The sequence below is a fragment of the Budorcas taxicolor genome, chromosome 15 (assembly GCF_023091745.1).
Source record: "Budorcas taxicolor isolate Tak-1 chromosome 15, Takin1.1, whole genome shotgun sequence".
Classification (NCBI taxonomy): domain Eukaryota; kingdom Metazoa; phylum Chordata; class Mammalia; order Artiodactyla; family Bovidae; genus Budorcas; species Budorcas taxicolor.
Genome location: NC_068924.1, coordinates 77,420,202 through 77,435,707, shown reverse-complemented (window position 1 = coordinate 77,435,707; position 15,506 = coordinate 77,420,202). Strand labels below are relative to the sequence as shown.

General features: G+C 40.4%; 1 protein-coding gene across 1 annotated transcript; it reads left to right on the top strand.

The window, feature by feature from the left end:
• The first annotated feature begins 2,475 nt into the window (after positions 1–2,475).
• Positions 2,476–3,411, top strand: LOC128061024 (olfactory receptor 2G3-like). The gene has a single exon (XM_052653384.1). It carries the CDS (start codon positions 2,476–2,478, stop codon positions 3,409–3,411), a length of 936 nt encoding a protein of 311 aa, XP_052509344.1.
• The last annotated feature ends 12,095 nt before the right edge of the window (positions 3,412–15,506 follow it).

Below are 15,506 nucleotides of genomic sequence, written 5' to 3'. Positions count from 1 at the left end.
GTGTGCGCGCATGTCTGTGCTCAGTTGCTCAGTTATGTCTGACTCTTGATGACCCACCAATTGTAGCCCTCCAGGCTGCTCTGGCCATGGAATTCACCAGGCAAGAATACTGGAGTGGGTAGCCATTCCCTTCTTTTTATCCTTAAAAGACTTAGTTTATCTATCATGTGGTGTAGAGATTAAGAGTGCTCATAATTCCTGTCTTGGGCGCTTACCAAAGATCCCCTAATGAGGATCACATATATATGTATATAAAATAATGATGGAGTTAATATACCTTGAATCCTTACAAGATATGGCTAACTCTGCTCTAGGTGCTTCACATGTATCATCTCATTCACCTGGTCCATCAGCTCTATGAGAATGCCCACTCTTGTGCCTGTCCTTCAAGTAAGTAAAGTTAAGCACAGAATGGTAGTCTGAATTGTGCAAGCAAGGCCTCCCAGCTGGTGAAAAGCGGAGCCAGGCCTGTGATCTCAGCTCTCCAGCGGCGGACCCTGCTCACTGTGTGCCAGCTCGCTGCCAACTGAGAAACTCACTCTGCATATCCCTTCTTTTCTTGCCAATCACTTCTTAACAGTACCAGAATGGCTCATTTTCAGAAGGACTTTCTGACTGTTGTTTGGAGAGTCTGAAAGGCCTCTGTCCAGACCCATCCTTGCTTTATCTCTGAACTTCATATGTTAGATCATTTGGTTTATCAGCTCACTGAGCTGTTTGATTTGAAAAGTCTTGATTTAAATCAAAATATAAGATGACTGTCTAAAATGTATCACATGCAAATTAATATTATTTGAAAATGATGTTTTGCATAAAGTAGTCTTTTTCATGATCTGCAACTACTTGGTTCATAAATGTCTTCTTGGGACATTTATGAAGATTCCTCACTTTCTTGGGAATCAATTTGTTTCCTTCATCTCAACTTTATATGGACAGTAGGGTTTATGAGAGTATCAAAATGTCTGCTGTGTTTATCAGAGCAAGCCTAGCATCTGGTACATACTAGATTATTGAAAAGACAGATTTCAAAGGAAGAAAGAAAGAAAAATAAAGAATGAAGTATGGTGATATACAATATTGTAAAGTAATCAACCTCCAACTAAAATAAATAAATGTATATTAAAAAAAAAAGAATGAAGAATGAGTAGATGAATAACTGGCAGCTTCTTGATATTGTAACTGTGCCCACCTCTAGGACCCTTCATTACTCCATACCTTTCTAACTCCCTGCTTTTGAACTGCTGCAAATCAGTTAACCACACACACTATTGATAACTCTGTGCATAAACTAAGAGTAGGTAAACACAAGGCATGGAAGCTAAGGAACTCTCAGTGAACCAACCAAGTAAGTTTAACTTGTCTGGATCCTTTTTAATGCTATTATTTCTCTGAAATGTTTTATTAGAGAACTAAATTCTGGATAAATGCAGGAACACTGTATGTTATTATGGCTGTTAATAGTCGGTATTATTGTGAATAGGTATTATTTGTGAATAATTTTTTACATGTAAACATTGTCTCAAATTCGTTATACACATTATTTAATCCTCAAAACTTGGTTCTATCATTATTCTTATTGTGTGTGTGTGTATATAGATAGACAGATAGATAGATAATAAAACCATCCAAAACCCCACTGCACGAAAGTTGTGAAGCTGGGAGGACTGGTGATTAGTGTGATCCATCGCTGGTTTTGTGATTGTGCGCACACTCTCTTCTTAGGGTATCAGAGTTTCTAATCACTAGAAAGCTGCATCAAGGTGATACAGAAGATACACAGGCTGCCGTTCTGGCTTTTACTTTAAGGTTAGCGGGTAGCACATGAAGCAAAGCCCTTTATTGCTTTTTACTTGAGTGCTACAACATGCTATTGCTAGGTGTAGAACACAGACATAATTAGATCTATTTGAAGAGAGAAGCATAAGTAAGGTTTTGAAGAATGAGTATAATTTGGAAAGATTGCATGTGTATATGCTCCGTCACTTTAGTCCTGTCTGACTCTTTGTGACCCTCTAGACTGTAGCCCACCAGGCTCCTCTGTCCATGGGATTCTCCAGGCAAGAATACTGGTGTGGGTTGCGGTGCCCTCCTCCAGGAATCTTCCCAACCCAGGGATCGAACATGTGTCTCCTATGTCTTCTGCATTGCTGGCAGATTCTTTACCACTGAGCCCCCAAGGAAGCCTTGAAAAGATCGTGAACAGCCAAAAGCACACACCCTTAGAGAAAAGACAAGAATATCTACTTCACTTCATCAGTATTTGAGTTTGACTATTCTCTTGGAATATTTCCTTTGAGAGCAGAAGAAATGCTTTCCACTTGTAATACAACTCAGATACTCAAGATACATCATCAGACCAAGACTTCTCCTTGCTGTCCTTCTTACATCCTAAATCTCCAACATTGTGACCTAGAAGGCATTTGATTTCTTCTTCAGGTGAGTGGATGGTTTTATGAAAGAGAGGTCGCCTCAAAAATGAATATGATAACAACAAACTTCACTGTGACCGAATTTGTGTTCCTGGGGCTCTCATCACAGCCAAAGATGCAGCTCATTCCTTTTATTATGTTCTTGTTCTTCTATTTATTAACCGTGGTGGGGAATATTATTATTATCACTATCATCCAGATAGAAACATGTCTCCAAACTCCAATGTACTTCTTCCTCACTAATTTATCCTTTCTGGATATCTGCTACACATCCACTGATGTCCCACAAATGCTGTCCAACATGGTGGGCAGAAAGAAGACCATCCCGTTTCCTAGATGTGCTACTCAGATGTACTTCTCCCTCTCCTTGGGAATGACTGAGTGCGTTCTCCTTGGAGTCATGGCTTACGACAGATATGTGGCCATCTGCCACCCTCTTCACTACACAGTCATTATGAACCAAAGCACCTGTGTCCAGTTGGCAGGCATTTCTTGGGCCAGTAGTTTCCTGAGTTCCACAGTCATCAACATCTTCACCTTGAGTTTACCCTACTGCGGGCCCAATGTCCTGGATCACTTCTTCTGTGAGGTTCCTTCCATCCTGCGGCTGGCTTGCACTGACACCTCATTTACCGAGATGGTTGTTTTCGTCTTCACTGTTGTCATCGTATTTATTCCTTTTCTCCTCATTGTTGTTTCCTACGCCCGAATCCTTCTGACGGTTCTCAGGATGCGGTCAGCCTCTGGAAGGCACAAGGCTCTCTCCACCTGTGCTTCCCATCTGACAGTGGTGGCCTTATTCTATGGAACTGGTATCTTCATGTACATGAGACCCCAGTCAAAGACCTCCAGGGCTGGGGGCAAGATCATCGCGGTGTTCTACACTGTGATCACACCCATGCTCAACCCCTTGATCTATAGCCTAAGGAACCAAGATGTAAAAGGGGCTCTAAGAAGAGCTCTGGCAAAACGGAGGACATGAAGAGCACTCAATGGGACACGATGTCAGCTGTCATTATAAGATGACTGACTTCTGAATAGGAAGTGATAGAGTGAAAAGTAGCTCTGACGGTCAATATCTGCCCTGCCAACTCATAAAAGGCACATCATTCCAGCTGCAAACTCAACAAGCATCATGGCTCCCCCAAGGACAAACCACAGCTTCCATGTGTCAAAGCAACACCCTTTGTTGAATGACTACTCTTTTCTTACTCCCTGAAAAATCTTGTTTCTCTAAAATCATAGACTCTCTGTAAGTGATTTCTTTAAATCATATCAATAAGGTGAATTATCTCAACTTTGGCTATCTTAACTATACATGAAGTATGTAAAGGGCCTTGATAGAAGAATTCTCAATTTCCAGCTCAGATGCAGAACCCAGATAAGGGTTTTTGGATGCCACATTTCACATCTATCTTAATTTTGTAGTTTCCAAGGAACCAAGACCCCGCAGGGACTTTTTGGTTTAAACCTGATTTTGACCCCATTACACACAGCCCTGCTTTGAAATGAATCTATCAAATATTTCTTCATTTAACTTTTACTTTAACCCTACTCTTTCCCCTAAATCCTGGTGTATGCTATTCCTCTTGACAGTGGATCAATAAATTTGATTTTACCTGACTATAGGCTTATTTCTGATGGTCCTAGGCTGATTGTGTGGACAGGAGGATAGCAATGGTCAGAAGCAGAAGATTTGGTCAAATGTGAATGAATAAATAAACTCATTCATTCACTATGTATTATTGAATGATTATAGAACATAATGCTAAACAGAATAGAAATACTTCCTTTCCTTATGTATACATAAATATTTATAATATACATATAATAGGGACACATATTGGCAAATTACGATAAATGGAATAAGGGAAGTACTGATCAAGGGCAGTGGCAGGCAAGCTGCATACAAAGATTGGAAGGAGAAGTAGTCACATTGAGAAGGGTTTTCTATGTAAAGGGGGTTTGTGGGCAAAGACTGGAGACAGCTCTCTCTATCTGAGGGGATGAAGAAAGCTAGTGAGAAGCAGGAGGTGTGTGGTGAGCAGACAATAGCCAGACCATGCAGGACTAAACTGATGTGGTGAGGAGTAGGAATTTATTCTTAGAAATATGCAAGTATTATCAAGAAGGGCGATATGACATAATTAGTTTTGAAAGGTTTTTCTGAATGCTGTATAGCAGACAGATATACACGTGTGTGTCACAAACGTGTGGAAACGATTCCTGCGTTTTGAAGCTTTTCAACCATGATATCTTTAGAAAAGAATCATTCCTTAAATTAGTTCAGTTCAATCACTCAGTCATGTCCAACTCTTTGTGACTTCATGAATTGCAGCACGCCAGGCCTCCCTGTCCATCACCAACTCCCGGAGTTCACTCAGACTCACGTCCATCGAGTCAGTGATGCCATCCAGCCATCTCATCCTCTGTCGTCCCCTTCTCCTCCTGCCCCCAATCCCTCCCAGCATCAGAGTCTTTTCCAATGAGTCAATTCTTCGCATGAGGTGGCCAAAGTACTGGAGTTTCAGCTTTAGCATCATTCCTTCCAAAGAAATCCCAGGGCTGATCTCCTTCAGAATTCCTTAAATAAAGAGAATAGCAAAAAACAAACAATCAAACAAAAAGCTTAAAGATGGCATTTGAGTACAGAAATAGTGTTTTCTAAAATTTTATCACTTGCTTATTTCACAATTTAGAATAAAATAAAAAGAAAGTAATTTTTGTTTTATAGATGTCCAATAATTAAATGCAACCATTTATTTTAATTAAAAAAAAAGGTTGTACACAATCAAAAAGAGGACTATCTCTGATTAAACAGGTGAAGGAAACATCACTGATTTTAAAAATGTTTTAAAAAATTAAAAGCAGGGGCTTTTAATTTAAGATTGTAATTCCAATGCAGGTGTTATGGATTCAATCCCTGGTTAAGAAACTAAGATCCCACATGCTGTGCAGCCAAAAATAAATAAATTCTTTAAAAAAGCCATCAACCTTCTCTTTATCTTTATCTAGATATCTCTAATCTCTCTAGAAGAGATTTATTATAAAATAATTTTTAAATGTATATATTATAAACCTGTAAAAATTTCTTCTGAAATGGTTTTCACTTTTTGGACATGCTATATTAATTTTAAGAACAATATTGCAATTGCTGTAGTTACAGAAACACTACTATCATACATCAGGGTACCAGCTTTCTCAATAGGTATCTTTGTCCTTTAAGAGAACAAAATTAATTTAACATTACTGCTAGAAAATATGAGGGTTGTAAAATATTGAAAAGGAGAAAATTCACAGGGAAACAAATTATTTGTTATCAGTACCTCTATTCCAAAATCATCTGAAAGCTGAACTGCTTCTTTGATATCATCTACTTTGCTTTTTTCCTTCGCTTAAACATCAATAGTGCCTTTTTGGCCCATTTGAACTTTCAGTGGTTCAGCTCACCATAAACCATAAGCAATGAGGGGCTTTCAACAAACGCTTCACAACACAATACTGTCTAAATCTTGGCTCATCAATTTAATAAAAAATATCAGATTGAATACAGCCATGTACCAGATCTTCATAGAGTTTCCCCAAAGCTCTTCTCAGTTCTAATTATACTTATCATTTTTGATAAGGCTGTACATTTCTCTGTTTCCAGAATACTGCACTAGGAACCAGTAGAAGTTAGCTCTCTTCCCAGCTCTACTATTTAAGAGCACATTAACATGACATTTGGGCTCCCAGGTGGCTCTGGTGGTAAAGAACCTGCTTGCCAATGCAAAAAAGACATAGAAGACACCAGCTCAATCTTGTTATATCATATGATTTGAGGATGAAAAGAGACTACCTTCAAGTTTCACAGTCTACCAAGAAAACTTTCTGTGCTGTCTTGTTTGACTCTTTGTGGTCCCATGGACTGAAGCCCACCAGACTCCTCAGTCCATGAAATTTTCCAGGCAAGAATACTGGAGTGGGTTGCCATTTTCTACTCTAGGGGATTTTCCCCACCCAGGGGTTGAACTTGAATCTCTTGTGTTTCCTGAATAGGCAGCAGGTTCTTTACCACTGGCACCACTGGCTTCATATAAAAAGAGTATGTGTTTTAATGTTATAGAAAAATTACCTGTGCTGTACTTTTCTAGCACAAAGGACTGCTGCCATTAAGACCCCAAATGCTTAAATACACTACCTGGGATTTTCTTATATTTTAATATCTGAATTAGGGCATTTTTGAGAGTAAAAATTTGCACAATTGATACTTACTCCAAGATAGTAGGCAAAAAAAGTAAAACTCTCAAGGAAAGGGACAACTTGCCATGGTAATATTATCTTGCTTTGTTCTTACAGAAACTCCATGTTGTGGGTATAATTGGTACCATTTTACAGATGAGAAAAATCTGGAAAGTGATTTCAGGAGTGAGTCCTAGAAAAAGTAATGACTGATTTGTGGCATAAAACAAAAGCATGTGTTTTCTAGGTGGGTTAGTTTTATTCAATGCAAGAAATTTTAAGGTATATTCGAGTTCAATGTAACTTGTACTTCTAAGGGGTTTCCCTGGTAGCTCAGCTGGTAAAAATCCACCTGCAATGTAGAAGACTCCAGTTTGATTCCTGGGCCAGGTAGATCCCTGGGAGAAGGAACAGGCTACTCACTCCCTTTTTCTTGGGCTTCCCTGGTGGCTCAGGTAATAAAGAAACCACCTGCAATGCGGGAGACCTGGATTCCATCCCTGGGTTGGGAAGATTCCCTGGAGGAGGGCATGGCAACCCTCTTCTGTATTCTTGCCTGGAGAATCCCATGGACAGAGGGGCCTGATGTGCTACAGTCCTTAGAGTCACAAAGAGTCAGGCACAACTGAGTGACTAACACTTTCTTGTACTTCTAAGAGGTGGGATATAGAAGCAAATGCCTAAGATGAAGCTGAAAATGGTGAATTTCAGGTGTCATCTGTGGATGGCATTCATAGCACTGATTTTATTATGGGCTCCTAATCCTGTCTCCAGAAGTCAGGTCTGGTGAAGAGGCTTATTTCGCTAACATTTTATCTAATAGAGTTAAATACAAAGATACCAAAACAGCTGTTTTCAGAGCACCTCAAGTGGCTGCTTAGTTTCTGTGCTTGGCTATTTGAAGCAGTCTAGGTATCAAATCGGAGAAGACAATGGCACCCGACTCCAGTACTCTTGCCTGGAAAATCCCATGGACGGCGGAGCCTGAAAGGCTGCAGTCCATGGGGTCGCTAAGAGTCGGACGCGACTGAGCGACTTCACTTTCACTTTTCACTTTCATGCATTGGAGAAGGAAATGACAGCCCACTCCAGAGTTCTTGCCTGGAGAATCCCAGGGATGGCAGAGCCTGGTGGGTTGCTGTCTATCGGATCGCACAGAGTCGGACACGATGGAAGCAACTTAGCAGCAGCAGGCATCAAATACGTCAACTCACTCCTTTCTTTTCATAAACATTTCTCAGTGTCCATTGTGAGGTTTCTATTGCCATGGCAACACCCAGGCACATGTTATATAGTGTCTGTGTTTCAAGGCATTTATACACATATGTGTATAACTATCGCGTCCACAAGCACAACTTATCAATGAAAGGATTTGCTATTCAGAAGAGTAGGTTTTTTAGCAGTTTAGTAGACCAGAGAATGAGGGCTTTTGGGAGAGTGGTATGTAAGCTGATCCTTGAAGGAAGAGACAAGTTTGAATATTCCAAGACGTGGAGTTCAGATTATTAGAGAAGCAGGAAGTAGAGATGGAAGGAGTAGAAAGCTGGGAAGAATACAGAGGTAGAAAAATGTGAAGGCCATTCAAGAAATAACTTTATAGGAGAATTTTTGCCCAAAACAAGCAGGGAGAAATAATATCAGAGAAGTGGTTTAAGGAAGAGGACTTAGACTACTAAGCAAAACACTTTGTCAATTTTACAGTTTCCATGTTAGGGAATACAGGCAATTATGGGATAGGATGAGGAATCTTTCAGTTCAGTTCAGTCGCTCAGTCGTGTCTGACTCTTTGCGACCCCATGAATCGCAGCACGCCAGGCCTCCCTGTCCATCACCAACTCCCAGAGTTCACTCAGATTCACGTCCATCGAGTCTGTGATGCCATCCAGCCATCTCATCCTCGGTCATCCCCTTCTCCTCCTGCCCCCAATCCCTCCCAGCGTCAGAGTCTTTTCCAATGAGTCAACTCTTTGCATGAGGTGGCCAAAGTACTGGAGTTTCAGCTTCAGCATCATTCCTTCCAAAGAAATCCCAAGGCTGATCTCCTTCAGAATGGTCTGGTTGGATCTCCTTGCAGTCCAAGGACTCTCAAGAGTCTTTGCCAACACCACAGTTCAAAAGCATCAATTCTTTGGTGCTCAGCCTTCTTCACAGTCCAACTCTCACATCCATACATGCCCACAGGAAAAACCATAGCCTTGACTAGATGGACCTTAGTCAGCAAAATAATGTCTCTGCTTTTGAATATGCTGTCTAGGTTGATCATAGCTTTCCTTCCAAGGAGTAAGCATCTTTAAATTTCATGGCTGCAGTCACCATCTGCAGTGATTTTGGAGCCCCAAAAATAAAGTCTGACACTGTTTCCACTGTTTCCCCATCTATTTTCCATGAAGTGATGGGACCAGATGCCGTGACAGTTTTCTGAATGTTGAGCTTTAAGCCAACTTTTTCACTCTCCACTTTCACTTTCATCAAGAGGCTTTTTAGCTCCTCTTCACTTTCCGCCATAAGGGTGGTGTCATCTGCATATCTGAGGTTATTGATATTTCTCCTGGCAATCTTGATTCCAGCTTGATTTTCTTCCAGTCCAGCGTTTCTCATGATGTACTCTGCATATAAGTTAAATGAGCAGGGTGACAGTATACAGCCTTGACATACTCCTTTTCCTATTTGGAACCAGTCTGTTGTTCCATGTCCACTTCTAATTGTTGCTTCCTGACGTGCATACAGATTTCTCAAGAGGCAGGTCAGGTGGTCTGGTATTCCCATCTCTTTCAGAATTTTCCACAGTTTATTGTGATCCACACAGTCAAAGGCTTTGGCATAGTCAAGAAAGCAGAAATAGATGTTTTTCTGGAACTCTCTTGCTTCTTCCATGATCCAGTGGATGTTGGCAATATGCCTGGTATCCTCTCTAAGGGGCTCCCCAAGTGGCAGTAGTGGTAGAGATGCAGGAGTGTAAGAGACACAGATTCGATCCCTGGGTTGGAAAGATCCCCTGGAGGAGAGCATGGCAACCCTTTCCAGTATTCTTGCCTGGAGAATCCCATGGACAGAGGAGCCTGGCGGGCTACAGTCCATGGGGTCTCAAAGAGTCAGACACGACTGAGCCACTGAACTGAACTGATGCATGTCAACTCGATAAAGTCAGAAATGATAGATAGACAGACAGATAGATAGATTTAAGCACCAATTGTTGGAAAAATAATCTCACCTAAGCTTTTATAACTTGAGAGTGGAGAACCTGAATTTAGCTTCAGCTTTATCTTACTCTGACATCTTCTGTATTAATTGCTTCTGCATCAGTTTTTGCCCTTAGTTGCTCTTAGTATGGTGTTTACCAGTTCTTTGTTGATTAAAGGGAATAGCCATTCAAAAGGTCTTTGTAGTCTATTGTAGAGAATATGATCAAAATAAAAATACTTACCTTTATTATGATTGTATTCCTGGATAAAGTTTTTAATGGATGAAAGATAATTCAAGCCTTTTTAAACACCAGAGATTTATGTATAATTAATTGAGGAAACCAATAGGGTAGGTGAAGTGTAAATAATGCCTTCATTTTATTGTTGAAAAGACTGCAGTACAGAGACATTGCAGGATTTATCTGACATGATTATGGGTGGGACTGACTAAGACTAAGGTGATCCAACTTCTGTCCACTTTTCTCTTTTCATTATTAGTTGATATAATGCTCCAACCACCACTTACATGGAAAAAAATTAGTTTCCTCATTTTATTGCATCATAGTTACAGTGATATTTTTCGCAGTTAAGATATAAATGAAGCACAAATAGGAATTTATGTTTATTCAATAATTAATAGAACAGATTTTTAATAGAGATCATTGCATATTATTGGACAAATGCTAAAAAGTAAGCATTATTCCCATTTAGTAGGCAAAGAAATGTAGGCTTATAGAGACTTATTAAGTTGTCCAAAGTCCTAAACAGAAAGAAATAGCAGAACCTGTATGATGACTGTTTTCAAATACTATTTTCAAAAAGCCTGAATATTTGCCATTGGTCAGAGTGGACAGTAGAGCCCTTGGATCAACTTTTGACTCTATTGCTTACATTTGACAAGTTTATTGATCTTTCTGAATTTTGGTTTTATCCTCTTTAAAATTGAAATAATGCTTACCACTATTCATTGCTATAGGAACCTAAAGAAATTTAAAGTGATTCATTTACTCACTGCATACAACTGTCAATTAAGAGAGAAAAAAAAAAGATGATTCTTTAATATTAAAGTCATTGAATATTGATTTGAGACATAGAAGTGGTATTTAGAGATCTTTCTGGTGGTGAAGCTACTCAGTTCAGTTCAGTTCAGCCACTCAGTTGTGTCCGACTCTCTGTGACTCCATGAAGTGCAGCAAACCAGGCCTCCCTATCCATAACCAACTCCCGAAGTTAACTCAAACCCATGTCCATTGAGTAGGTGATGCCATCCAACCATCTCATCCTTTGTGGTCTCCTTCTCCTCCTGCCCCCAATCCCTCCCAGCATCATAGTTTTGCAATGAGTCAACTCTTCACATGAGGTGGCCAACATATTGGAGTTTCAGCTTTAGCATCAGTCCTTCCAAAGAACACCCAGGACTGATCTCCTTTAGAATGGACTGGTTGGATCTCTTTGCAGTCCAAGGGACTCTTAAGAGTCTTCTCCAACACCACAGTTCAAAAGCATCAATTCTTCATTGCTCAGCTTTCTTCAGAGTCCAACTCTCACATCAATACATGACCACTGGAAAAACTATAGCCTTGACTAGACGGACCTTTGTTGGCAAAGTAGTGTCTCTGCTTTTGCATATGCTATCTAGGTTGGTCACAACTTTCCTTCCAAGGAGTAAGTGTCTTTTAATTTCATGGCTGAAGTCACCATCTGCAGTGATTTTGGAGCCCCAAAAATAAAGTCTGACACTGTTTCCACTGTTTCCCCATCTATTTCCCATGAAGTGATGGGACCAGATGCCAAGATCTTAGTTTTCTGAATGTTGAGCTTTTTCACTCTCCTCTTTCACTTTCATCAAGAGGCTTTTTAGTTCCTCTTCATTTTCTGTCGTAAGAGTGGTGTCATCTGCATATCTGTTTCTCCTGACAACCTTCATTCCAGCTTGTGCTTCCTCCAGCCCAGAGTTTCTCATGATGTACTCTGCATATAAGTTAAATAAGCAGGGTGACAATATGCAGCCTTGATGTACTCCTTTTCCTATTTGGAACCAGTCTGTTGTTCCATGTCCAGTCTTAACTGTTGCTTCCTGACCTACATATATGTTTCTCAAGAGGCATGTCAAGTGGTCTGATATTCCCATCTCTTTCAGAATTTTCCACAGTTTATTGTGATCCACACAATCAAAGGCTTTGGCATAGTCAGTAAAGCAGAAATAGATGTTTTTTTGGAACTCTTGCTTTTTCGATTATTCAGCGGATGTTGGCAATTTGATCTCTGGTTCCTCTACCTTTTCTTTTCTTTCTTTGTTTTTTTACTTTATTTTAATTTACAATACTGTATTTTTTTGCAATACATCAACATGAGTCCGCCACGAGTGTACACGTGTTCCCAATCCTGAACCCCCCTCCCACATCCCTCCCCATACCATCTCTCTTGAACATCAGGAAGTTCACGGTTCACATATTGCTGAAGACTGGCTTGGAGAATTTTGAGCATTACTTTACTAGCGTGTGAGATCAGTGCAATTGTGTGGTAGTTTGAGCATTCTTTGGCATTGCCTTTATTTGGGATTGGAATGAAAACTGACCGTTTCCAGTCCTGTGGCCACTGCTGAGTTTTCTAAATTTGCTGGCATATTGAGTGCAGCACTTTCACAGCATCATCTTTCAGGATTTGAAATAGCTCAACTGGAATTCCATCACCTCCACTAGCTTTGTTTGTAATGATGCTTTCTAAGGCCCACTTGACTTGCATTCCAGGATGTCTGGCTCTAGGTGAGTGATCACACCATGTTGATTATCTGGGTCATGAAGATCTGTTTTGTACAGTCCTTCCATGTATTCTTGCCACCTCTTCTTAATATCTTCAGCTTCTGTTAGGTCCATACCATTTCTGTCCTTTATCGAGCCCATCTTTGCATGAAATGTTTCCTTGGTATCTCTAATTTTCTTGAAGAGATCTCTAGTCTTTCCCATTCTGTTGTTTTCCTTTATTTCTTTGCTTTGATAGCTGAGGAAGTCTTTCTTATCTCTCCTTGCTATTCTTTGGAACTCTGCATTCACATGCTTATATCTTTCCTTTTCTCCTTTGCCTTTCGTTTCTCTTCTTTTCACAGCTATTTGTAAGGTCTCCCCAGACAGCCATTTTGCTATTTTGCATTTCTTTTCCATGGGGATGGTCTAGATCCCTGTCTCCTGTACAATGTCACGAACCTCTGTCCGTAGTTCATCAGGCACTCTATCTATCAGATCTAATTTCTAGATCTGTTTCTCGCTTCCACCGTATAATCATAAGGAATTTGATTTAGGTCATACTTGAATGGTCTAGTGGTTTTCCCTACTTTCTTCAATTTGAGTCTGAATTTGGCAATAAGGAGTTCATGATTTGAGCCACAGTCAGCTCCTGGTCTTGTTTTCTTTCTTGTTTACTATTCTTTTCTTTTTTTAAAATTATGACATATACTACTTGGTTTGTAGTTAATGGGAAAGTAAATCCCATTTTTTTTTTTTTTATTTTTCACATAGCATATAGGATTATTCATTGTATTATTAAATATAAAAAATATAAAAACAAAAATACTCAAAACAGAAGGCTAAATCTCTGGACTGTTTCAGGACTGCCAACACTGCTGCTGCTGCTAAGTCACTTCAATCATGTCCGATTCTTTGTGACCCCATAGACAACAGCCAGCCAGGCTCCTCTGTCCCTTGGATTTTCCAGGCAAGAATACTGGAGTGGGTTGCCATTTCCTTCTCCTCCCAAATATACATCTGCCTATTAACCCCTATAGTTTCCTCCATAATGTGACAACAGGGATATTTTAATAACTCATGATGTGATTGAGTGATTTTGAACCAGATCAATTTCAACTCATATATAATGACATCCATTAAAATTACTGGTAAATTCTGAGGCTTCTATCCCTAAAACTCTCTGATGCTTTTCATGATGAGTGTGGATGCTCTGTACTTTAAGGCAACCATTGTGTTTCCCTGACCTTTCACTATATTGGACTGGAGGAAGGGCTGAGATAGAAACAGTTCAAGTATTTGAAATGAATCATATGGAATTTCAACATATCTGAGAAAAACTTAGGTGTCCTTAAATCCCAGTCTCTGTCTTTACCTGATCCTGATGCTAGCACTCTTACTTTCTAATTCAAGATTTGTAAGTTTCCCAGGTGTTCAGTCACTCAGTTGTGACCCCCATGGACTACAGCCACCAGGCTCCTCTGTCCATGGAATTCTCCAAGCAAGAATACTGGAGTGGGTTGCCATTTCCTTCTCCACTTCCCAGGTGGCACAGTGGTAAAAAAAGAATCTGCCTGCCTATTCAGGCGATGCAAGAGATGGGGGTTCGATCCCTGTGTTGGGAAGATCCCCTGGAGTAGGAAATGGCAACCTACTACAGTATCGTTGCTGAGATAACTCCATGGACAGAGGAACCTGGAGGGCTACAGTCCATGGAATCACAAAGAATTGGACACACGTGTGCACCCACACCATAACATTGAGAACACACAAAGAGAAGTTAAACCCTCCTCTATCGTCAGTCACTGATATGTTAGAGTTAATGGAACTATTCTTCGATAAGGGCCTTGGGAAGATGGTGGAAAACATGAAGACTCTTGGGCTTTGCATTGTCGTTCAGTTGCTCAGTCGTGTCCAACCCTTTGCAACCCCATGGACTGCAGTGTGCCAGGCTTCCCTGTCCTTCACTGACTCCCAAAGTTTGCTCAAACTTATGTCCATTGGGTTGATGATGCCATGCAACCATCTCACCCTGCCACCTCCTTCTCCTCCTGCCCTAGAGTTTACTTGCAATTAGAAGAGAGGGAAAGGAAGGCAGAGGGGAAATTAAGGATGAGAGCTGGACAGCCAATCCTATAGACATTACAGTCTTGCTAAAATTAGCCTTAGGGATTGATCCAAACTGTATCCTAGAGCTTCTCTGAGGACTGAAAGGATGTAAATATGTGAAATTGACCAAACTCAGATGTCTACCCTTTTCAATATTAAGAAGAAGAGATCATAGGGTACCAGTGATTATTAGGTGAAACCAACTACTTGGCATCAGGGAAAACTGAGGACAGGAAAAAAGAAAAGAGTCTTGTCAATATTCACAAACCTAGTTAGCAGAGCCTGAGTCTCCAGCTCTTACTCTTGGGCTTGGCATTGTCGTTCAGTTGCTCAGTCGTGTCCAACCCTTTGCAACCCCATGGACTGCAGTGTGTCAGGCTTCCCTGTCCTTCACTGTCTCCCAGAGTTTGCTCAGACTTATGTCCATTGGGTTGATGATGCCAAGTAACCATCTCACCCTGTCACCCCCTTCTCCTCCTGCCCTGAATCTTTCCCTTTGCATAGCTCCTGATTTTGTTGGTGGCAGGAGTCTCAGAGAGAAAACATGATAAACTCTCTCTGGAAGCACAGAAAACCCCTGTCCTTGGCACATATGTGTTTCATGTTTGTATCCTCCAGAGGCACATATCTAGCATATAAGGTTTTGCTGAATATATGAGTAAAAGGATCCTGGGATGAGTTAAGTCATCATTTATATCAGCCTGATTCCTCATGTATTTAGCTAAGTTTTCTCTGATTTCCTTTCACAGTAGAGAGATTTTCAACATTTGAATCTATCATTCTTCATGATTCTGAAAAAAAATATTCTCTAGAGCAACGGGTTA

Coding starts and splice junctions, on each gene's coding strand:
- LOC128061024 (XM_052653384.1), top strand. CDS start 2,476: ATGAATATGATAACAACAAACTTCACTGTGACCGAATTTGTGTTCCTG.